Here is a 25,547-nt window from a genome sequence, read left to right as displayed (position 1 = left end):
GCTAAATGGTATTAAAATTATGTGTAGATTCATTGATGTCAATACAAAGGGACCATTATGGATCAAGTCATGTGGTCAATATCATGTGACAGGATGTGACATAATTCAGACATCTGCAAGGGACCACATGGTCGTGAAGCAAAGTAATTAACTTTCTTTTAACTATTTGAAAAATTCATGTTTTTACTTGCTCATACGCATGTCCCGAAACATCAGGTCAACATCGATACAACCGCTATAAAACATGGAAAATGTTGTAATATTTTAAATACTTGTACTAAATATAAAATGTTAAATTGTCCTTTTGCTAGCTAGCTAGATATCAGCCTGTTAGCATTGTTTGAAAATATCGTCATTCGGTATAACCAAAAGTGTCATTCGGTAAAAGCGAAATTTTGGTTAAACCAAATGACTTTTTTTGGTGACAAATTTTGTCCATCTTGTAAAAAATGACAAAAGCAGTGTTAATTGATTATAAAAAACACAATCTCATTGTTAACACTTAATAAAACTATTATATCTCCATTGTTAGTTTTTTTTTACACTTTTAAAAACCTTATTCGTCAATGACCCATTTACAAGGCATAAAAGCAATACTTTTACATTCAAAAACTAATATAGCACTGCCACTATCACAAGTGACAGTTCAGTTAACTGGCCCTATAATTCTCTCATACTGACCCCAGGCCAGCGGACCATCCTTATTGATGAGCCCTGAATATAGGCCATGTCTCAAAAACTTGTGAGTGCTTACATAGACAGCATTTTGGGCAACAAACAGAGTTAAAGAATTGATTTAAACATTCATAAAGCACAACTGATGCCTAAAAGGAACATCCGCATTAATGCTTTTAAAAGCTCTTGCCTATTCCAAACAAACAAGTTTAAATGCATCAGAAGAATTGTTCCCTTTTGCCATTACCAACAGTAAGTGCTCCAGAGCTGCTTCAACATCTAAACTGCTCCTGATGAGATAACAGCCTCTGAAGCGTTTAGCAAACATAAGCAAGGCTGTTGCCAAGACGAGAGAGAGTTGCTGTGGTAACTGTGGCAATGCAGTAGTTAGTTAGGGTGGCGTTGGCCTTGGGACCCAGGAGAGTCGGCGCTGGTGGAAGTGTTGTGGAGTCTTTCTGAGAAACTTCACAATAAAGTTCCTCAGTGAGGCCATTGGTCCATTGAGTGCGGATGCCTGCCTGTTATTTTGAAAGAACAGGCCTTCATGACGACCTTTATATGCTAACGGAGCTTTTGAAAATATTTACAATAGTCAAAAGGAAACCGTTCTACAAGGAAAATGAGTCAGGAACACAGTGTACGTGCCTGACTGGAGTACTTTTGAGTTATTTTGAGGACAGAAATTCATTAGTTTGTTTTTCAGCATTTATAAAAGGTGAACTTAAAGGGATAGTTCACCAAAAAATGAAAATTTGATGTTTATCTGCTTACCCCCAGCGCATCCAAGATGTAGGTGACTTTGTTTCTTCAGTAGAACACAAACGATGATTTTTAACTCCAACCGTTGCCGTCTGTCAGTCTTATCATGCGAGTGAATGGGAACACAATCTATAAGAGTCTGATCATGCTCTGACAACGGCAGTGATGTCTCGTGCTTATACTTCAATGAGTACTAGACATCACTGCCGTTGTCAGAGCGCGATCAGACCTCACTAGCTGAGTGCTGAACGCAGTTGGACATAGTGGTGTATTAGCGGTAAAAATGATATAAATAGTGTTTGGTTTCTCGCACAAACCGATCGTTTTGTGTCTTAGGACATCAATGTGTCGTCATGAGCCTCAGGGTTTAATTTGGATTTGTCTATGCAAGTTTTTTCGACTCTTATAGATTGTGTTCCCATTCACTTGCATTATAAGACTGACAGACGGCAACGGTTGGAGTTAAAAATCATCATTTGTGTTCTACTGAAGAAACAAAGTCACTTACATCTTGAATGCGCTGGGGGTAAGCAGATAAACATCAAATTTTCCCTTTAAAATCCCAAACTATCCCTTTAAAATACTTTATGTGAGGAGTTTGAACAACATCACTAACCCCTAAATAAGAGTAACAGTACTGGGGATGCCTGACCAAAACAACACTACCTAAAAATGCATTCAAACAGACCTCTGAGGTGCGTTAAATTTTTAGTGTGAAAGCTGAGCCATTGAGTGTCATCAAGCATCTTGTGTGTCTTTGCTGCTTTAATACAAAAGAACAGCCTCCATAAGAAATGAAGACATCAATAATACATGATCATTTCTGCCCTTTGTAACGGGACTTTATGAAAAATGAAACGTCTTTAAAACTTTCTGGCTGCTGAAGGGACTTTGAGAGAGCGAAGTGCTCTGATCTCCCAGTAGGACGCTGTCAGTTGGAAGACTCTTTTCAGAGACTGGAAGAGAATCACAGGGGAGAAGAGGAGAACTCAATCAGCAATTTCTTTGAAAATAAAACTAGTCTGCGTAAAAAGCCATGAGAACTTCTTAAGAAGTGAATAAATGTTGTGAAAGCTGCATTAAATTCAAAAGATTTAAGTTCAAAATTAACTTCTTTTTATTTGTGCCAATGTCGGGTCAATAGAGAAGATTTACCATGAATATTTCTCTGTCAGGACCACCACCATCATCAAAGATGACTGACAATTAGCAATCAGTTTGGATTAGCGGCATGGTTCTGTTCTGGCCAAGAACTCTCCACCCATCCGCGCAGCCTAGCAGGGAGTGCAGTGACAACCCCTTAGGGTAAACAGAACAGAACCAACATAAATGACAGTCTGATCTGAAGAGGAATATCAGAATGCCAAGTCCTGACTGTGGCGAGAAGAGAAGGATGAAAGAGGGTAATTCGCTCCTGAGCAACACGATAGAGCTAGTGACAATACTCATGATTTTACACTGCATTCACACGGGGCGTCAGCGTCACCGCTTGACGGAGGGCGTGTTTGAAGCTTGATGCTGACACGACTGTCACAGTGACAGCCAATCACATTGCTGCATGAATGCAATTGGCTAACGTCTGTGCTAGGGTATTTGCATAAGTGATGTGACTGGCTGACGCCTGCTTTGGTGCTTGAAAAGTTGAACATTTTCTAACTTCTGCCAAGAGCAATGCCAGTGATGCAACGCCATGGAACCAATTCAGTTCGGCATCACCCATTAAAAGTAAATGAGAAGCGTTAATGCTGACGCCCCATGTGAATGCACCGTTAGTGATATAGGGATGCTGTGATAGGTGCCGTATCCCAATTGGTAGACTGAGAATCAACTGATGTGATGTTTGATTGCCGTGACCTGCCAGAACTAACGCTATGCATGATTTGTCTGCAATGAAAGCATATTATTAAAAAAATAACTTAAAAATGCATTTTTGTTTGAATGTGTTAGGTATTATAAACTAACAACAAATGATACAGCATTTTACAGCATTTATTCATGTAGATTAGTCACTAGGGCTGCCCCCGACTAAAGATTTTTCTGGTCCACTAGCACTAGTAGTCATTCATTTTAAGCGATTAGTCTACCAATTGCACGTTTATTAATAAACCACATAAATCATAATAATGAGCCTTTAATGCCTACATAGCCTAATCAGTGTAAAAGCACACGCATAAATTTTGCCACAGCGCACCGGCAGAAGTAATGATTATGAATGTGTCAGGGAAAAACAGCAATAAGACATTTTAATAATTGATTGATAAACTAGTGTTTTCTTTATTTTCGGCTGCAGTGATGACGTTGACAATGCTGACTCATCATCTCCACAGTAGTGGACATGCCTATGTGTAAAAGTAGACATTTAACTTTCTATAGATATACTTTTCATGTCTGTGAGGCAAGTTCTTTCTTTTTTTTTCCCACACTCAAGTTCACAGAGAGAGATGGCAGAAAATGCAACCTTTTCGCTTTCAATATTTTACAAAAGCAAAACATTTTGTTGCTATTGTAAGTGCACACAAAAAAGTAGACTCCTTACAGATTCAAAACTCTTATCTGTCTGATGACCAAAGATGATGGAGTATTTTCACTTTTCAATTTTTGAATACACAAGGAATCTGACAACAGCTGGTGCTCCACACAGAGATCTGATCTCACCATCGAGTCTGTCTGTGATTACATGAAGAATGAGATGAAAATGAGACAAACTAAATCCAGAAGAACTGTGGCCATGTATCCAAGATGCTTGAAGAAACCGTGTTTGTGTATGTGCATACACATATACATAAAACAAAAATGCATGTATAAGCAAATATTGTAAAAGGTGAAACACAATCTGTCCCATTACAGGTGGCAGTATTTTACTATCCACTCAAAAACTAACATATTTATCAACACAAAAGGAAGCAGATATTATGAAAAAGTCTATCATCAAATATGAAGAGTGTAAAAACCCTGATATATGATTTTAAAATCACACATTGTTATTTTTGCGCCCCAAGAGTTTTTTTTTTTTTTGATTATTTATTTATTTAATGCTTTCTTCCACATGCCTGCAACTCCACAAAGCAATTTCACAATCCACCTTACGCTGCAGGGCCAGAAATAGAAGACGATACGTCACTATTAGCTTCCACTTCACCATGATAGAAGGAAGACTGCTGAAGAAGACGTGGCTCCGGCGTCTCGCGAGCGTGACTGATATACCCATCAGTACTGATCAAGATCAGCGCAATGACAGTTTCGCCTTCTGAAATGAATAATTCACTGAGACCCAAATGGCACCGTGCCGCCCGCCCGAGGCCTGCCTGCGTACCATGGTGAACTCCTAGCAAGCTAAAGCTTTTTGTCAGAGTTGTCAAAAGGCTTTGATTGCAAAGCTTGCGTGTCTAATAAGCCGCACAACTCACTGTCCCGTTTTGGCGCAGCTGGTGGCTCCATTAGTATGATGGCTCTGTGCTTTCACAACGTATTAGATCAATGCTGCTGAATCGGAAAACAACAAAATTATATATATACATTGATGCTAAAGTTGAGCTGTTGAACAGATCACCTGATTTTCAAATCAGATAATTCTCAGTCATAAAACATGGGCAGAACATGTAAACCACTGAATTGAACATGACAGTTTAACTTTGAATGGTTTTGCGAACAATTTACCCAAATTCGTTGCATGAGTTATAGTTCCGCCTCAAGAAAAGACCAAATTTTAAGCCCTTATTAATGAAAATAATTAAATAACCATCTATGGCCATTGTAATGCAAACAAACACATCTTATGGCTTTAGTGACTAGTGTAAAAGCCATATGGACTATTTTAATGCTGCTTTTTTTTGTGTCATTTTGGTGGTTTGGAACCACATGAGACAGAATTTTAATTTATGAATGAATTGTTCTTTAAAGCATTCAGACTCAAAAAGGTAAAGCTTCAGTCGGAAGAGCCCTTGGTCTCCTGGTAGCTGTGTGTGGGTTTGATCTCAAAGGCTAAATTGTTTGTCAGGTTTGAGAGGTTAGTGTTCCCGGTCTGACAGCGATCAATATTGGCACAAAGATGGCCACCGGGTGTGCCTCAACTCAACTTGGTCACAAAAATCAATACCGGTTCCTCTATTGACAGCGAGAGCCTGCGGGTCGCACACATTGACAGCAGAGTCAGTGATGTAATGGAGAGGTAATATGGCCAATTTAGGACCACCAGGCCTGCTAAAGGGGTTACTATTTATCTGTCAGTGGCCTGCCTGTGGACAGGAACACAGACTCCAATCTTTCAATGCCATCTCAGTTCAATCTCTCAGATAGGTCTCCAGACTGACCACAACCTTCAGAGCCAGCAAACGCTCACTGTTTCTCAATATGATCCAATCCACCTGCAGCACAGCAGCAAAGTCAGCAGACAACTGGCTTTTTCCTTGAAATGTCCATCTTTATTCAAATCACCTCATTTGAAAAACTGAGGAATGCAAAGCAAAATGTTTTAATAATAAAAATACATCTGAAGATGAGTCAGAAAATATGAGGTTGAAAGAACACTTATGAATGATTCATTAAATGGACTGTAAGTAATAATTTATAGTCACTTTGAGTAAAAGTTTTCACACCAAATTTCATCTTAAGGTAGATTCATCAATAATACATATGTAACAATTGTTAATATTAAATAATACAATACACAACATTACACAAGATATCAGTTTTTTCACCAATGACATTTTTCAGTTCTTTTGATAAAGTAAAAATCAAGATGGCACTACACAAACCTCTCACCATTAAAGCAGAACTAAGTAACTTTTTTTACCTTCATAAATAGTTTTCTAAGTCCTTACGATGGTTAATTGACTTGTAGTGGTGTGTTTGAGGCGAGCACTAACCCCCTCTGGCACGTCTACGCCAAAAAAAAAACTGCACTTGCAAGTTGAGCTTCGCCGACCCGACACAATCTCGCCTCATGTTCATGTGAGAGTGTCAAAATGCTTTACGGTAATTGTATATAATAATGTATATAAAGACAATTTCGAAAATTACCCACCTCCATCGAGATTTCATATACTGTATTTGCAAAACTACTGCGCTGGTGAGTGTTGTAGTCGCTGTAGTCCAGAGCTGCGCTTGGAGTATTTACGACAGTGTGATTCACTGAAGGAACCTGTAGGGGGAGCTTCGCAAATCTTACTGAGTTCTGCTTTAAGGAAACATCTGAATACAACAAACCTAAAGCCCTGTTTCCACCTGGTAAGATGTGTTTTGGTTGATCGGATCACAAGTAGATGAGGGAGACACATTCCCGTTTATACCTGGTATTTTAATCCATCTCTTTTGTCCACTTTCAACCACTTCTGATTCTTCGACGGAAGGGGTCTATGGGCGGTTAAATGCTTGGTACGTTTTTCTTCTTCAAACCAAACTTGGGTCTTCAGCCAACAAAGTTTAAATCTCATCTGGCTAGTGTGCTTCCCATAATGTTTACGCATTAGGTCAGTAGACGGAGGTGGCTGTTCAAACGCATTCAACCACATGACTACTACTAAAGCACTTAGGGCTGCACGATTATGACAAAAATCATAACTGTCGATTATTTCCTTGAATTTTAATTGATTAATATTAATTACGATTATCACAATTTACATCCAATTATGTTTTTATTAGCTTTATACCATTGTTTGAAACAACTGCATGCTATATTTTTATAAAAAAATAAAAAACATGCTGACAACACTCCCTGAATTTTTTTTATTTCTTTACTATAGCATTAAGCCTCAAATGTCAACTGTACATTGGTTTGATTTTCTCTTTAAAAAATAAATTAATAAACATAGGGGCATTTTCCTGGTTGCATTCACGCAGTCAGTAGGAACTCTGAAGTGACATAAGCCGCATCTGTTGATTTTTACTGTTATTTTGACGGTCCTGAGCACACAGCGCTCACATTCTCCATTAGTTTACGATCAGTTTAACAGTCCTGTCTAATATGTTATTACAGTGGTTCTCAAACTTTTTAGCGTGGAGTACCCCCTGAAGGGATTCCCATCCTTCTGTGTACCCCCTCTCTTCCACTTCGACTGCAGTCACACCTTTTCCATTAAAGGACAATATTTGCCCCCTAAATTGATTTTCCAGTGCATATTTTTACGTTTATGAATAACTTTATAAAATAAATAATGTTTTAAATAAAAAAAATGTTTAATAGAGAAATAGGCAATGATGGTAAAACGAAGTGATACTTTAAAATATTAAACTAAAACTGCCAGTAGGTGGCAGCAAGTCACTCATTCAGTAACAGTCATTGAGTCATTCATTCAGTAACGAAGCAAGTGGCTGTAAATGAATCATTGAATCTCACGATTCGTTCAAAGCCGCATTCGTGTGTTGTTCTGCTCTGGTTTTCGTTAGAAATATTTTTTTGTTGCAAAAATACTGACAGTACTGTGTTTAAAATGTACGTTTTGTTTTTTGACCTGTTGTATAATAATGCACGTTTACAGCCATGTGGATATTTGGGTACAATTGCATTCTTCCTTGTTATCAACATTAAATACAAGAACTCACACAAGGTATGTTTTGTATCGAAGAAAGTTTGAGTCTTAAATTGATATAAATCCACTATCTGTGTCTATATTTGTTCTTCATGCAAGTGCTAAATCCCCACTTTTACAAAGGTGCATTGTCGAAAACGGCAGTAATATGGCGCGATTTAAGGCAGCAGCAGACTGCACGCAATCTATCATATGCATGCTGCTTGTGTGGATACAGTCATTTTAGACTGCAAAACATGAGGTAATTTGATTAAATGTAATGGATTTACGGCATTTTGCCAGTTAGAAAAACATGCTCGGTTTTAATATTATTTTAAGGTATGGTAGAGTTAAATTAACTACTCCGCATTTTGTTTGCGTACCCCTTTTTGTCACCTCACGTACTCCAAGGGGTACACGTACCCCAGTTTGAGAAACACTGCATTATTAGATTGAATTGTTATACAAAGAAAGTAGACAGTATATGAAAATGTATTAGCTTTTGCCGTGTGGTTGATGCCCAATGTCGTTAACTGAGCAGAAACATATAATCATGTTTCTGCTCAAAGTCACATTGGATTTTCTTGGCGTAAGGTTGAAAGGTTTCACGGTTTTCCATGTTTGTAGAGTTAGTTTGTGGAGTAAACATATAGGCTGTGTACACAGCTTTTTTAAGGGTTATTTTCATCCAAAAATGACAATCCTGTCATTAATTACTCACCCTCATGTTGTTCTACACCCACAAGACCTTTGTTCATCTTTAGAACACACTTAATTTGTGTTCTAAAGATAAGGTCTTGTGGGTGTATTTTTGATGAAATCCGATGGCTTAGTGAGGCCTCCATTGCCAGCAATACAATTAACACAATCAGATGTCCATAAAGCTACTAAAAACATATTTAAAACAGTTCATGTGACTACAGTGGTTCAACCTTAATATTATAAAGCGATAAGAATACTTTTCGTGCCAAAAACACCCCCCAAAATAACTTTTCAACAATATCTAGTGATGGCCGATTTCAAAACACTGCTTCAAAGCTTTACAAATCATTTGTTTCGAATCAGTGGTTCAGATCGCTTATCAAACTGCCAAAGTCACGTGAACTACTGAAATTGCGAAACACTTATGATGTAATGAAGCCTCGTTTACTGAAATAACGTGACCACTGATTTAAAACAAAAGACTCCTAACGTTTCGAAGCAGCGTTTTTAAATCGTCCATCACAAGATATTGTTGAAAAGTCATTCTTTTGTTTTTTTGGCACACAAAAGTATTCTAGTTGCTTTATAATTTTAAGGCTGAACCACTGTACTCAAATGAACTGTTTTAAATATGCCTTTAGCATCTTTCTGGGCATCTGAAAGTGTTAAGTAATCTTGCTGGCGATGCAGGCTTCACTGAGCCATCAGATTTCATCAAAAATATCTTAATTTGTGTTCCGAAGATGAACGAAGATCATCTTATGGATGAAGATTCGTTTTACGGGTGTGGAACAACATGAGAGTGAGAAATAAATTATATAGTTTTCATTTTTGGATGAACTAACCCTTTAATGGCAGGTACTGTAGATGTTTCGCATGCGTTCGACCAATCAGCGTACGCTTACATCACTGGTAGTTCCTTTTGTGCTGGGTTAGACCTTTTACACTCTGAAGTAGTCATGAGTAGTCTAAGTCAGAAACATTTTAGACCCCATTTATAAGTGTAAACAGGGCCTAAAATATATCAAACCCATCACATCAGCTGACTCATCAAACTCAAACTACAAGCCCTTCCTACCAATACTGTTCTCTTAAAACAGAGCGCTGTTCTGTTTCAAAAATACATTTTCCTTTACAGCGAGAAGAAATGCAGAGTGGTTGAGAACTGTGTTGGGATAATTACAGTTTACTTCAAGCTCGACTGACGCTTCAATCTCAGACTCCAGTGTGCTGATAGTACAAGATAGATGCAATTTAAACGAAAGTGTATCTGTATAGACCCCTGAGACTTGACTTAGCTTCTTTCCACTTATGCAGAGGTGCTGCGATTGAATTACACAAAGTGACTCTGCTCATGTGTGAACGGGGGATAGAAAAAGTAGAATTACAAAGCAAAAGTTTTAAGATGTTTAAAGCAGTGTGTGTATTGACTAAATAGAAACAAGCCCACAGGGAAAGTGACCTACCACAGCAGCTGCATAGATGTTGAACTACAAATCAAGTCAAAGTGCTTCAAGCCCCACAGTCAAATGATTCATGCTAAACAGCAATTTCCCTAAAAAAATATGCAAAAATTAAGTGTTAAAAAGAAACGAGCTGCATAAATCCAGTCATGATTTCCCAAATACACACTTTGACTGCGTCTCCTCATTTTTTTCTTTTATTGTCACATATAGCAATGCAGAATGAAGAATAAAGCTATTCACAGGGCATTGCCCTCGTCAAAATGACGGATCATAATTTCTACAGCAAATTCAACGTGCTGCATACATTTAGCTAAATTACGTGGGACCTGAACGAGAGGAGATTGCAAATAAGGCTCTTGGGATGCTGAGGGCCTCCTGATGCAATATATCAAGCACGATATCCCGGGAGTCACATTGCTAAATGTGTTCAACATGACACTAAAGCTCCATTGTATTTGTTTACTGACATAAATATAATTGCGCAAATAAAGCAATCTTAAAACCAAGCAGTCATCTAGATAAATGGGGTCAAGACTGAGGCCATGTACGGAGTAGAACACAACCACATGTTAGTAGATAATGTATACTTGCCTGCTATATTTAAAGTAGCATGAGAGGAGAGAGTGCAATGCTAAAATATTTCAAACATTTTTTTATTTTGCATGTTTAATCCAGTTAATCTCCAAAATTTCAATTTTGAGTAAAAACGTCTGAAACATTTGGCAGTGTGACTAAATCATGGAGATGTTTAAAAAGCAGTCGATTGAGCTTCCAGTTCATTTGTCACTCCGGAAATTAAAAGGTCACATTGTGGGATCCATTTTTTTCCATTTAGTGTGCTCTTGTATACTACATATTTTGGACAAATGGAAATTTCACATACTGTCCAAAGTGCACTATACACAGCAGTAAGAGTATATGTGTCGCTTACTGTTTTTAATAAGTAGTAGGCTACATGACTTGGGTAAAGTTGGTTTTCTGATAAATTCAGACATTCCAATAAATGTGCAATAAATTAATGTTTGTGAATTTTAAGCAGCGACATGATATTGACAACCAACGATTGTCAACTTACAACATTTTTCACAGTCGATCAAAATAGGCAAGTATTGTTTTTATGGCATATTTACTTGTGAATGTCCACTGAATGTCCAATGTAGTGTGATCAGGGGCGTAGTTTGTGGGGGGAATATTCAAATGCTTCAATTACAACCCCCCCAATATTTCACAGAAAAAAATCACCATAGATCAGATGAAAAATATGTAGAATTCATTTCTTTTGAAGCAATAATTTCGTTTCTATTCAAATATGAGTTTGTCATAATAAATTAGAGAAAAAAATACTCCCCCTCCATTGAACCGATTGGTAACGTCCAACCAATGCGCGTCGCACTTTCACCAAAACAACGCGAGTGGCGCTCTACTGTTTGAATGAGAGACTACGGGTAGCTCAAAAAATGAAGAGAACCGCTTCCCAGCCGACTATATTAAACTGCTGGTCAAAGAGAGATGTTAAAAAGAATAAAGCATGTACTGAGAAGGAGGTATGAGAATATTGTAATAGCTAGGTACACTCCTCACATATATTTTAGCTAACGTTAGCTAGCTAATCCATTGCAATTCAGCCATAACTATCAGTGTAACTGCAACCAGTTACCAAAACAGCCGTCTGTTTTGTTAGTTCATGTTTTAATAGTGTCTGTATATATCAATGACAAAAGTATTCACACGCGGTTTGTTTTCTTCTTAAATTAATTTGACTTTTGAACGAATTGGCTGAATGAACGATTTAAGTGACTCACTCAATAAAAAAGCGAATCGCTGCCGCCTACTGGCGGTGTTAATATTTAACATAATTTCTTTCTTTTTAGAATCACAGTTATATTAGAATTTGATGAATGATTATACTCATAAAGTTATGATAGATAGATAGATAGATAGATAGATAGATAGATAGATAGATAGATAGATAGATAGGAAATAAATTATCCAATAAACGTTACACACAAAACAGATTATTATTTTTTTAATAATAATAATTAAAAAAAAAAAAAAAAAAAAAAACAGACAGCATACCAATGTTCACGCCCTTGAGTGTGATTAACAAGGCTATTGAATACGGATGTCCGAATGTGCGAATATAAAACCAACTTTACCCAAGTGGCAACATGCTGTATCTTCCAAGTCAATACAAAGTCAAAAAATATATAAAATTGCATCTAAAATTACTTGCAGTTAATTAGTTACAATAGAAATGGAAGGTCAAGGGGGATTCCAGAGTAGCTGCATACAAATTTACAAAATTTGAATTTATTAAGTTGAAAACGTTCAAATTTGCATGGTGCACAAAAGAAACAATGTGCATACTTCAAAAACAGTACGAGAAATATGGCAGTATGCTATTGCGAACAAAGCCTTACTTTTAATTAAACAACTTGCAAGAGAGAAATTGCTATCTCGCATCACTTACAATGATTTTTTTCATCGTTTTTATCCTAAGAATTAAATAAACACACTTACGGTGCTAAAGTTGCGCGGTCCGCACAGTTGCCCTTGAAATCGACAATAAAGCAACATCTCCTCGAGCTGATGCCCCAGACGGTCCAATAACTGCCTCATGGAGGGCTGAGAGTCTCGAGGAGGGGGCAGAAAGTGGTTGAAGTCCAGTATGCGAGATAACGGTGACCAGGGAGGCTCACTACTAGTTCCGTCATCGAGCGATGCGAGCGCGTCTCGAACCGCGGCGGACACCTGCCAGTTTTTCCCGAAGAGTCCGAGCCACCGTCCCGCGCTAAAGATGTCGGGTTTTTTCATACGTCGCGGCAGCAAGATGTTCTGGTTGCAAATCGTCACGGCGGGAAATACGAGGCGTTTCGCGTAAACCATATGCGCCTTGGTGTACACCGGCGACGAGAGCAGGTATCGGACCCGGTTGGAGGACCAAGTGAAAAGAAGCGCCAACGCCGTCAGAAACGCCAGCAGCCACGCGACTCTGCGCGGGTACGAGCCGCTCAGAAAGACGTGTCTTAATCCGTGAAAGGTCGTGTGCTTCAAGAAGAGCTTCCCGGCTTCTTTCAGAGATCCTTCAGTGCGTTGTTTTGGTGCGGCGTCGCCTTGGCACATTTTGGAGATGGTTCTTTGACGCGCAATTTTACCTCAGACCCGTTAAACGTTTCAAGACTCTCCAAAAAGAATATTCATCGCGCGGTACGGTTCCTGAGGCGTTTCGCTCGGGAAAGAAATCTACAGATTCATCAAAACTGCTTGAAATAAAGCGCTGTAGTAAATAAGGAAGGTAAAACACTATTTCTCCATAACATAGCCCGTATAAAAGTCTCAACTGTTGCCAGAAACGGACACGTCGCCACATTTTCCTCGCGTCATGTACTCTCGCGGTTCTGTCATACTGTAAATCTGTCCTGCACTTTAAGAAGTTAAATTTTCATAAATTCAGTCAAAGTAATTCAATGGCGAGTATGTGTACCGCTCGATGCAGCAACAGCGCGAGCTTCATCCCTTCCGCGCGCGCTCTGCTCTGTTCCTCTGTGAGCGCGCTCATCCTCTGCTCCTCTTACTTCACTGAACTTTCTTATTTGCAGTGGTTAGACCGTTCTTTTTTCTTTTTTTTTATTTTATCTGAAGAAAAAAAGCTGTTTTTCTGTGACAATTAACCATGATTAATTTTGAGTGAAATAAGATCACAAATTAAAAAAAAAATGTTGCCACATTTGTTCAAAATTTAGCTTATCCCTCAAACTGATGATGAATGATTATGCTTTTTTTTGTAAATAAACTATGTGGATGAAATATAATTATATATATTTAAATTCTAACTCTGCACTAGGTAATTCTGAGAGCAAACATGCATTGAGAATCTGCAGGAAATATGTCTGTGAATGAATTCTGTGTGAATACAGTGAAGTGTCAGTTTGTTATTCATGCCAGCTGCAGCATTTCATCAAAAATAGCACCTATTCACATTGACGTCAACACATTCACACTACTGTTGTGTTTTTTTTACATCACAATAAGGTTTCTTTTTAATTGACTCTTGTTCAATGCATCATTCAGACCAATAATTACACCCTCCATCCCTGTTAGACAGTAAGTGGGCATGTTCTTGAGCTCGGGCTGTTAGTCGAGCAGGCAAAAGTGGGCATGCTGCCCACAGGTCATGGCCTACTTACCTTAACAATGTGTTCAAAGTCAATAACCCATTTTTTCACTGGCAGGCTCTGAGATGCCTCACAAAGGCTCTTGTCCAAATGTGTACGTATCAGAGGACAGTACTGACCAGAACACTGCCAAAATAAACCTGTAAATTCCCGGATGTGTTCGTCTTATCAGAAGTGAATGTTGGTGGGTGGATCTGTGGACATTCAAGCACTGTGTGTCCTCTTCCATTGTCCTTTCTTTTACTGAGGGAAAAAAAATATACGCAAGGAGCTATGAATGTCACAAATAAATTACAGTGGAGGTGTTACGATTCACAGTTGACATTTCAGTTTAAAGTCACATTAAATATGTGCCAAGAATAGTTTTTAAATGACAAAGAGAATTTGAGGCTCATGACAAAGATAATTTGAGAGAGAACAGATCATGATGTATATGCTGTAAGTTTATCTTAAAAAGCAATTGTAATAGTGGTGCACAAATTACATTTCTTGAGAAACTGTAACAAGCACCTGTAACAAGCACACTATTGCAATAACTAAAGATAAATCTAAAAAAATAGATTTGTAAATAAATTAAATTACTTATATGCAAAATCAGTTTTATTAAATGGTGCAGGGATGATGTATTTTTGTAGGCCAAAACCCAGAGGCGAGTTAGCATTTTAGCACTTCCACTGTTCCAAAGCCAATGTGTTTTTTGAATGTTTTTTTAGTTAAATGCTTAAAGCATGAAAATATCTTGAGCTTGCTTCATTCTACAATATAAAATACATCAGCAATGCCCTCTTGTGATGTTTTTTAAAGGTTTTACTTGTCTTGTAAATGGCTGATGCTAACATGTGTCTAAATGGGGCTAGAGAGTCGAACAGGTAAACTCAACTACTCACTAATCCACTTTCACAGCCTTGTTGTGTTTATAATTGTGCTCAAACTTTCAGAGAAAATGATATAAAGACTGAAAGAGTCGTTGGAAGCTTAGGGATGGTTTAGCTTTTGACTTCTACTGACTGTATTTACACTTAAAGATTAATAAAAGTTGTTTTTATTATCACGATGAACAAAACTTGTAAGAATCATAAGCTTTTGTTAATCACAGACCTTATTTTCTGCAATAATCCAAAAGCCAGTGGAAAAATCCTATTGGGTTGTTGACGAGAGAACAAGGCTAATGCGGACTTCTGGGTTGTCCTACAAAAATATGTCATCCCTGCACCACTCTGATGTTCATTAATTATATAGATTGTATTTAGGCAGAAGAAACAGCAATGATTTTTTCATTTCTGGGAAAGAAAGATCTTTTCATATTTTGGAGGCATGTGAAGTTGGCATGGGACCTCAGAGGCAGTTCGTCATTTCACACCCACATGTTCAACAGTCACAGAAGCTTTCTTACAAGCATCTTCATCAAAGAGGAAGCGGCTCCACCGAGAGGACAAGGACAAGCACACGCCGAGCATCAACACCCAGATGAAGACGCAAATTAGTGTTCTGCAAAAACTTGGTCTGCAGCTTGCGGTCAAACACCAATTTATCACAAGGAAACTGTTTTTTTGTTGTTGTTGTTGTTGTTTTCCAGAGAAAAACTCCACACAGTTTGCTGCTGCAGAGGAACGATGTATTCTTTTTGATGCTGAAATGGGTTAAAAGATTGGAAAAATATTTCATCATATTGGCGAAGATTGAAAAAAGAAGGGTTGATGCAAGTTTCTAAAGAGATTTTTCTATATTTCCAGCCTCTTAAATGTACATGCACTGCTCTTTTGTAAGAACGGATGATAGTAGGAGACTTTGGCCTGAAATAAAAAAGAATGCTTTGAATTGTGTATAAAATGCTTCAGTGGTCCAAAGTGAACCCTCTCAATGATGGCTGAAAGGCAACCGCATGACCCAAAAAAGTCATATTCTTTACACAACATTGCACTGGGATACAAAGGGGTATTTTAACATTGACAATGACACTAGAATGTCTGAAACCAGAATATATGATGCTATACTCTACATTGCTACATGTTCAAGGTACAGTAATACCAATATCTGCTACTTATCTGTTCGCTGAGTGATACTGCGAAGTCTAGCAGAGATGGTCAGTGGGTCTAGGAAGAAACTTGAAGAGCAGAACCATGACACAGCCATAACTGAGATTGCATTTTATGGGGAAAATCGTTTGCAGCCCAAAATAGCCTTGATGTGGTCTAGAGTGGCTTATTTCACGGTGAACAAAGGGAAAACAAAAAGAACGACAGCAATACAGCTCCTTCCATTTGAAATAAAATGGCAGACATTACAATAAAAGCTCATTGATTTCTCCAGTGAAAGTGAAGCTCGTCTTGTCTAAATTGAAGATGCTGTTTTTTTGATGGAAATTGATTTTGATTTTGTTTGTTTTCTTCGCCTTTTGAAAAGAGACTTACATTTTATAACCCACAGTGAAGTCTTTTAGAGTTTGTTTTCACTGACTTCACATTATTCAGGAGAATTAAAGGGATAGTTGACCCAAACATGAAAATTCTGTCATCATTTACTCACCCTCAAGTTATTCCAAACCTGTATGAATTTCTTTGTTCTGCTGAACACAAAAGATGTTTTGAAGAATGTCAGTAACAAAACAGTTGAGGAACCCATTGATTTCCATGGTGTTTGTTTTTTCCAAACTATGGAAGTCAGTTGGGTCCATCAGCTGTTTGGTTACCAATATTCTTCAAAATATCTTATTTTGTGTTCAGTAGAAGAAAGAAATTCATACAGGTTTGGAACAACTTGAGGGTGAGTAAATGATGACAGAATTTTCAAAACATAATCTTAATTATGTCAGATAACACTTAAAGGGTTAGTTCACCCAAAAATGAAAATGATGTCATTTATTACTCACCCTTATGCCGTTCCACACCTGTAAGACCTTCATTAATCTTCGGAACACAAATTAAGATAATTTAGTTGAAATCTGATAGCTCCGTGAGGCCTGCATAGGGAGCAATGACACTTCCTCTCTCAAGGTACATAAAGGTACTAAAAACATATTTAAATCAGTTCATGTGAGTACAGTGGTTCAATATTAATGTTATAAAGCGACAAGAATATTTTTGGTGTGCTAAAAAACAAAATAACGACTTATTTAGTGATGGCCGATTTCAAAACACTGCTTCATGAAGATTCGGAGCACAAATGAATCAGTGTGTCGAATCTGCTGTTCAGAGAGCCAAAGTCACGTGATCTGAATCATGATTCGATACACTGGTTCATTTGTGCTCCGATGCTTCATGAAGCAGTGTTTTGAAATCGTTCATCACTAAATAAGTCGTTATTTAGCTTTTTTTGGTGCACCAAAAATATTCTCATTGCTTTATAATATTAATATTGAACCACTGAACGAACATGAACCGATTTAAATATGTTTTTAGTACATTGATGGATCTTGAGAGAGGAAGTGTAATTGCTCCCTATGGAGGCCTCACGGAGCCATCGGATTTCAACTAAAATATCCCACTTTTTTGTTTCCGAAGATTAACAAGGGTCTTACGGGTGTGGAAGGAGGGTGAGTAATAAATGACAGAATTTTCATTTTTGGGTGAACTAACTCTTTAAGCAAAACATGGTCAGGTTAAACTGTCTGAATAATTTTTGGTTCCAAATTTTTTATTAATTTAACTGCTAGTCCACTGTATGAAGAATTTTTGGGTATAATATGTCACAGTTTACTTTATTTTGCTATTTTCACTTACATAAATGAACTATAGTGTCCTGCACCCACTAGTAAAAAAAATATAAAAAATGTCTGAACATTTTTTGGTTTGACTATACATTATATTTGAGAGATTATAAATGATAAAATACATTTTTCTTTACACATACAAGATTATTGGTACTTTTTATAAGTGAAACATCTGAGAAGCAATAGACTTGAGCTAAATCTCCATTTGATCATTAAATCATTGCTGTCTTTGAGAACCACTTGAGATTTTAAAGAGATCACATTTACAGATTTAGCCAAATGAGATTATAGATTCAGCCAAATGTTGTAAACTAGTAACAGCTGGTTTAACCATCCTGTTATTACTTAACATTCTGCATACTAAACCCAAGCCTCAGGCACTATAGTGTATGCTGTAGTGATCTGGAAAGCTGCCTATATCAGCACCCAGGCTGAAGCCAAGTGTCCTCTGCGGAGAGTCTGCAGCTGTGGAAGAGACGATGACGACTCCCTCACGCGATAAAAGAGATAATTCAGCCCGACGATGGCAGACAAGCTTAATTTTTATAGAAAGAATAGTGAACGAGAGGAGGAGAAAGAGAGAGAAATAAATAAATAAAATACTAGACAATGCAGCAGTGGGGGAGAAGGGAGTATAAATCATGGCCAAAGCCAGAAACAGAAAACATGAGCATGCAAGAGAGAGACACACTGACTTTTTCTCTAAACCCAACGAGCCGCACTGTAACATTCATCAGGAAAGCCAAAAATGTGCTTCGTATCTAAGTTGATTTAATCAGTAGATGAATAGTCATGACATTTGATGAATGTTAATGAGAAATAATGATCAAAGCATTTGAAAGATACAGTCTGAATTGGGGAAAAAACGTTCAAGATGTTCGAATCAGGAGAGAGAACATTCAAAACAGAAGGTAATTTAAAAACACTTAAATCAAGAAAAACTGTATTCAAGATGTTTGACTGGAGAAAACGTTTAAATTAAAGAACATTCAAAACACCTGAAGAAAACAAGAATGTTCAAGAATCAGGAGAGAGAAATTCAAATGATTAAATTCAAGAGAAAGAATGTTCAAAACATTCATATATAAGTTTTTGTTTAATTCACCCTTTGCCGGAAGTTTGATTGACAAGCGATCTAACCAATCAGAACACTGAATCCGCCATTTTGTCCGACAAAGCGGTCAGGAGTTAGAGGATTAACCTCGGTGGACTTAAACTTGAAAATTTGTGTATATTGACTTCTTGCCGCATTTGAAACAACATTGATTCTCATGTTCATTTGATGTTATAAATGAACTAGTAGGAAGAGATGATCGGTTTACGAGCCTATTGAGCTGAGGCGTTACATGGTCACAACACATTAAAGAGCCACAAAACTTTCTTTTAAAAAAACTACACAGTTTGAAAGCTGGGACTTTGTTTAAGATCATACAACCCCAAATCAGAAAAAGTTGGGACAGTATGGAAAACACAAATAAAAAAAGAAAGTAGTGATTTCTAAATTTAAGTTGACTTGTATTTCATTGCAGACAATGTGAACACAAAATATTTTATGTTTTGTCTGGTCAACTTCATTTCATTTGTAAATATACATCCTTTCCTGTCATTCAGACCTGCAACACATTCCAAAAAAGGTTGGGAAAGGAGCAATTTAGGGCTAGCAATCAGGTAAATTGGTTAAATAATGATGTGATTTGAAACAGGTGATGTCAACAGGGGATTGTAATTATGAATTGGTACAAAAGCAGCATCCAAGAAAGGTCTAGTCCTTTAGGAGCAAAGATGGGCCAAGGATCGCCAGTTTGCCAACAAATACGTGAGGAAATTATTGAAATGTTTAAAAACAATGCTCCTCAAAGAAAGATAGGAAGACATTTGCTTATTTCACCTTCAACAGTGCATAACATAATTAAAAGATTCAAGGAATGTGGAGGAATTTCAGTGCGTAAAGGACAAGGGCGCAAGCCTAAGCTGAACAACCGTGATCTCCGATCCCTCAGGCGGCACAAGAATCATCATTCATCTATAAGCGATATCACCACATGGGCTCAGGACCTTTGTCAAGTACCACAATATGTAGTTACATCCACAAATGACAGTTAAAACTGTACTGTGCCAAAAGGAAGCCCTATGTTAACAGTGTCCAGAAGCGGCGTCGACTTCTCTGGGCTCGGAGGCATCTGGGATGGACCATCACACAGTGGAAACGTGTACTGTGGTCAGATGAATCAGTATTTCAGGTATTTTTGGGGAGAAATGGACGCCGTGTGCTCCAGACCAAAGAAGAAAAGGATCATCCAGACTGTTAAAAGCAACAAGTCCAAAAGCCAGGGTCTGTCATGGTATGGGGTTGTGTCAGTGCCCTTGGCAAAGGTAACTTGCACTTCTGTGATGGCACCATTAATACTGAAAAGTACATAGAGATTTTGGAGCACAATATGCTGCCTTCAGGAAGACATCTTTTCCAGGGGTGCATATTTCAACAAGATAATGCAAAACCACATTCTGCACACATTACAAAGTCCTGGCTGCAGAGGAAAAGGATACAGATACTTGACTGGCCTGCCTGCAGTCCCGACCTGTCTCCAATAGAAAATGTGTGGCGCATTTTGAATCGCAAAATGCGACAACGAAGAACCCGTACTGTTGCCCACCTTAAGACTTGTTTGCAGCAAGAATGGGACAAAAATACACCCGAAACACTTCATCACTTGATGTCTTCAGTCCCTAAACGTCTTTTAAGTGTTGTGAAAAGGAATGGCAACATGACAAGTGGTAAATGCTTTACTGTATAAAAATCATGAGGAACACATTAAATAATGTGCTGTTGTATTGTCTGCAATGAAATGCAAGTCAAAGTAAATTTAGAAATCACTACTTTCTTCTTTTATTTGTGTTTTCCATACTGTCCCAACTTTTTCTGATTTGGGGTTGTAAGTAACCTGGTCTGTCTTGTCTTTCGATGTGTCGTCAGTGTCCTCTTTTCTCCACAATGTATTTTTCACTCTGTGTGACGTGACGGCGCCATGGCTTCTTCAAGAAAGATTCTTCAAATTACTTAAATCAGTAAAAATAAATATTAGATTGCAGACAAACACCACTCAAAATGTTTGATTCAAAATGCATGCAAAAAAAATCAAAAATCAAAAATCAAAGAATGTTCAAAACGTTGAACAGAGACAAAATGTTCAAATTCTACAACTGAAAGTACATTCAAAATGTTGAATTCAGAAAGAAAGGATGCTGAACATGTTTGAACTGAGACAAAACGAAGCAAGAGTGAAATTGCTCAAACATTCATAACAAGAGAAAAAATGTTCAAGTAGAGAATAAAAACACCACAAAAAGAACATCAAAATGTTAAACGCTGCAAAAGAACTCTGCTGCCTAATTAGGATGATTATGCCCATTACAACATCAACAATCACGACGTCTGGTGAAGTATCTCATGAAGTTTCAAATCAATCTAATGTTCTGAAAGGAATCAAACATTTGGGATGCACATAACAGACAGATTAATTGAGAGAGAAACAAGGACAGCATCCAAAACTGCATACTGTCTTGAGTATGTACATGTTTTGAATAACCACTAAATAAGCTTCACCGCCATTCACAAATCCTCTCCCGTGGAAAGAATCTCGCCGGAAGTACGTTTTGCGTTTTGAGTACTGTGAATTCAGACATTCTATTCTTGTCACATACTGTACTACACAGGGAAATGTGTGATTTTGGATGCAGCCAAGGAAAAAATAGTCATCAGGCAAGTCCGTGTGTGTTAGTGAGGCGGTTCTGATGAATGACTCTCAGACGTGTTGAACTGAACCCTTCTGCATGGGTCATCTGCTCCGGCTCACTGCAGATATGAATCATGTTCACATGACTATAACCTTTAAAACGAGCAACAGCATCTCACTAATGCTCATGTATGAAAACAATCTCTGCAGTAAATAACACTGTCATTTTCGTAGAATTCCCTGAGAGCCTCTTAAAGATAAACAGCTGCTTCCAACGCACAAATCCACGTCAACCTTGCTACAGGTCAGAATTCCCAGCAGTCTGTTTTGTCTGTTTTTCAGAGCAGCAGGACATCAAAGTATTGCCCCTAGATGCAATATTCTCAGTCAGTGCCTTTCTTACATTTAAACTCAATTTTATTTTTAGAGTTTTTCACCTCAGGTGACCATCTGAACATCAGCAATTTCCGTCATCTCCTCTTCTGCCTCATGAGGAGTAATTATTTAAGTTTGTTTGATCTCAAAATTGTCTTTGAAACAAGACATAATAATGGCGCCTGATTCATTTCCAAAGTCACATCAAAAATGAAGCTCAAGACTTTGATGTAAAAACCATATCAAAATGAACATCTATATGAGAAGGTTCTGTAGACATTCCCTTATAGTATTCACAATGGACGAACATGCCATATTATGAAAAAACATCAATCCTTAAAGCATCTAACTCATTCAACTCAACATGAAAGATCATTTTAAAAGAAGATTGTTGCTCACAAGGACACAGATCAGCTTTGCAATACATATTTAAAATATCATGGTGAAAAAAAATTGTATTTTGAAAGTCATATTTCACCCCCAAAAAGTTCCACTTATGCATTAAGTAGACACTGTTATCTAAAGCGACTTACTGAAGAGGAACAAAAGCAATTTGTTAAAGTGCCAACAATATTCATAATATACGATGCCAGGTTTATAGACCCACTGTCCTGCAGAGTTTAGTTCCAACCCTTATCAAACACACCTGAAAGCAGCTAATATAGCTCTTCAGGATCACAAAAATAAACTGAAGAATTTAAAACTGTGTGTCATCAGCATAGCAATGGTAGAGGAAACTATGTGCCTGTATAATAGGATGGAGAAGAGGAGGGGTCCAAGAACTGAACCTTGAGGTACCCCGTGAGCAGTTGATGTGCTTTTGATAAATGAAAGATGGTAACTGGTTGAAAAAAATCAAGTGTTTTTGCCATGAATGGGAGGAGAGAGAAAGTGCTCTGTAGTAGACCACTAGATTAGGATGCAAGCAATAGAGAAAAAACAAAAATACTAAGATATTTTGCATCAAGATTAGTCATTTTTTATGACAATTAAGTACATTCCCACTCAAATTTCTCATCACTAATGAGAATCTGGAGATTTGCCTTGAGTATTTGCAGTTTGGTCACACACACACACATGCACACACAGGTTTGTTTTGTGAATTGTGGGAAGATTCCCTAGGTGTAATGGTTTTTACGCCTTGTGGGGTTTCTGTATGATTTATAAGCCTTTTGAAAAATGGGAACATGGGGTAATGTCACCCTCTTCTTGTAATACCTATGTCGTACCCATGTCATTATACAAGTTTGTGTCCTGATGTCACAAAATCGTGCGCGCACACACACACACACACACACACACACGTTTGTTTTTGTGAATTGTGGGGACTTCCATAGGCCGCAATGCATTTTATACTGTACAAACTGTACTTTCTATCCCCCTACCCTACCCCTAACCCTAAACCTTACCATCACAGGAAACTGTGCACACCTTTATTTTCTCACAAAAACATCATTTAGTATTTTTATTAATTAATTTACATTGTGGGGACCGGTGGCTGGTCCCCACTATGTAGGTGAACTCAGGTTTATATTACATCGTGGGGACATTTGGTCCCCACAATGTAATATAAACAAAAGCACACACACACACACACACACACACATTGTTTCCAATAAAGGATATTTGGGTTTAACATGCAAAATTATAATTTAAATAATGGTACAAGATGATACAAAAATGTTATTTAGGTTTCATTATAATTTCTGGTATTTCTATTTCAGGTGAAATATGAGCTTATCATCAAGATTCATGAGATTCACCTATCAACACAAAGAATCTGAACTCATCTAGGAAGCTGTACATCTCTTTCAACCTGTCTGCATCACAGAGAATCTGTCCAAGGTCTATTAATACAGCTCCAGGTACACCTCAGTCTGTTTGTGTGTGTGTGTGTGTGAAGGGAAAGCGGATAACAGCGGTTGTCAGACACACACAGAGCAAGAGTAATGAGGCAGGACGTGTCGACTTCACCCTGCAGGAAACACACACTTGTGTGTATTTGTGTGTGTGCCAGAGAGACTTCAACACCTGCTTGACCTCATATCTGAATCTCTTCTGACACTGATCCTGTTCACTTCCAACCAAGGGCCCTTTGAATTGAATTTCACTCCAGCATTTTATTGAGAACTTTCTTATTCCCTCCAGAATGTCTGCTACACTTCTGAGCTTTGAGCTTATAAAATACAACCATTTTAACATGGCATTACAAACAGATCGGCCAGTGGTTAATGAGTGCGTTTACATGTATCCTCATAATGCGATTATAATGGGATTTTGGCAATATTGCGATTAGATTTTACATCATGTAAACACAATACTTTGATCAAATAAATGTGATTAAGCTCATAATCGTAGTAACCATAATCGCATTAAACTAGGTGGTGTGCGCCGATTTTAATGTAAATGTGCGCCAGGCATGTAAACACCTTAATCACATTATTGCCGCTCTGACCAAAGTGTGCATGTGCTCGGACGTACCCGGCATTGCGATGTTAATCACGGCGCCGAATAATATCCTGCACGTCAATAAAAATGTATTTTGATTGAGACCTTACTCTGATTATGAGAAATAATAACATTATTGGTGCACATGTAAACGTAGTCATTGAGTCAAGCTTTAACTTGTATCATAAATGTAATGAAGTAAAATTATAAAATACTTAATTATAAAATATAAACTACATAGTGCTTTTAAAGCAAGCTTCTCAAAGCACTTCACAGAGTAAAATAAATACAACAATGTAAACTACATAATAAAAATCAAACAATACACAGCAAATATATTTGACTGGAGCCTATGATCTTTACAAGTGCTTGGCATTTCTCTGTGTAATATATATCAGAAAACAACTTTTGCACAGCCCTCAAGCAAGTATACAAGCATGAATGAGCTACGAAAACACATCTATACAAGAAGACTTGCCTCTGTGACCTTTTAAAGTATAATCAGACACCTGAAATCTCTCCGATACTATGATTCAAGCCTCTCTGGCTCCCCATAATTGATTTGAGCTTCCGATTTGACTTTATCGGTCTCAGTTAGGAGCAGCTGAACTGTGTAACGCGGCCGAGTGTGAATCTAAAGGTGAGTTTAAAAATGCGAAGCTTTCACATCCTCTACCCAAAAACCGCAAATCCTATCATTTTCAGATAGCCTTCTTTCTCAATATGACGGATGAAAACATTAAGAAGCCATTAGCGATTAAGTAATGAGCCAATTAGCCATGATAAGTGCTTATTGGCACATTTTGGGGTCAGGTCGGGCCTATGTGTCACGCTCCTTCTAATTGGATCCAATTATGGGATTTTCACTCTCTTTACACCATTTCACTTTTCATTTTTAGAGCCTATTTTCTACTTTCTGATATTTTGGCCCATATTTTAACATCTCGGACAACACTCAAGTTCCAATTAAAGGTTTAATTCACCCAAGAATTAAAGTA

The 25,547-nt window shown here is 37.7% G+C and overlaps 1 protein-coding gene across 5 annotated transcripts in view; it reads right to left on the bottom strand.

Annotated features, from left to right (window-relative positions):
• asic1b (acid-sensing (proton-gated) ion channel 1b) overlaps positions 1-25,547 on the bottom strand; it is a 230,700-nt gene that overhangs the window by 54,596 nt on the left and 150,557 nt on the right. The window contains exon 1 of one of the 5 annotated variants that reach the window (XM_067396543.1): positions 12,629-13,656. The exons of 3 other annotated variants lie outside the window; for them this stretch is intronic. In XM_067396543.1, coding sequence (XP_067252644.1) covers positions 12,629-13,231 — 603 coding nt within the window. In that variant the 5' untranslated portion in view covers positions 13,232-13,656. Of the gene's footprint in view, positions 1-12,628; positions 13,657-25,547 lie in introns of those variants that run through there. One more of the 5 variants, XM_067396546.1, reaches the window with a different exon arrangement.

Source organism: Chanodichthys erythropterus, chromosome 10, assembly GCF_024489055.1.
Source record: "Chanodichthys erythropterus isolate Z2021 chromosome 10, ASM2448905v1, whole genome shotgun sequence".
NCBI classification, from domain to species: domain Eukaryota; kingdom Metazoa; phylum Chordata; class Actinopteri; order Cypriniformes; family Xenocyprididae; genus Chanodichthys; species Chanodichthys erythropterus.
Note: the sequence above shows the minus strand (reverse complement) of the source record. Positions and strands in the feature narration are given on the sequence as shown.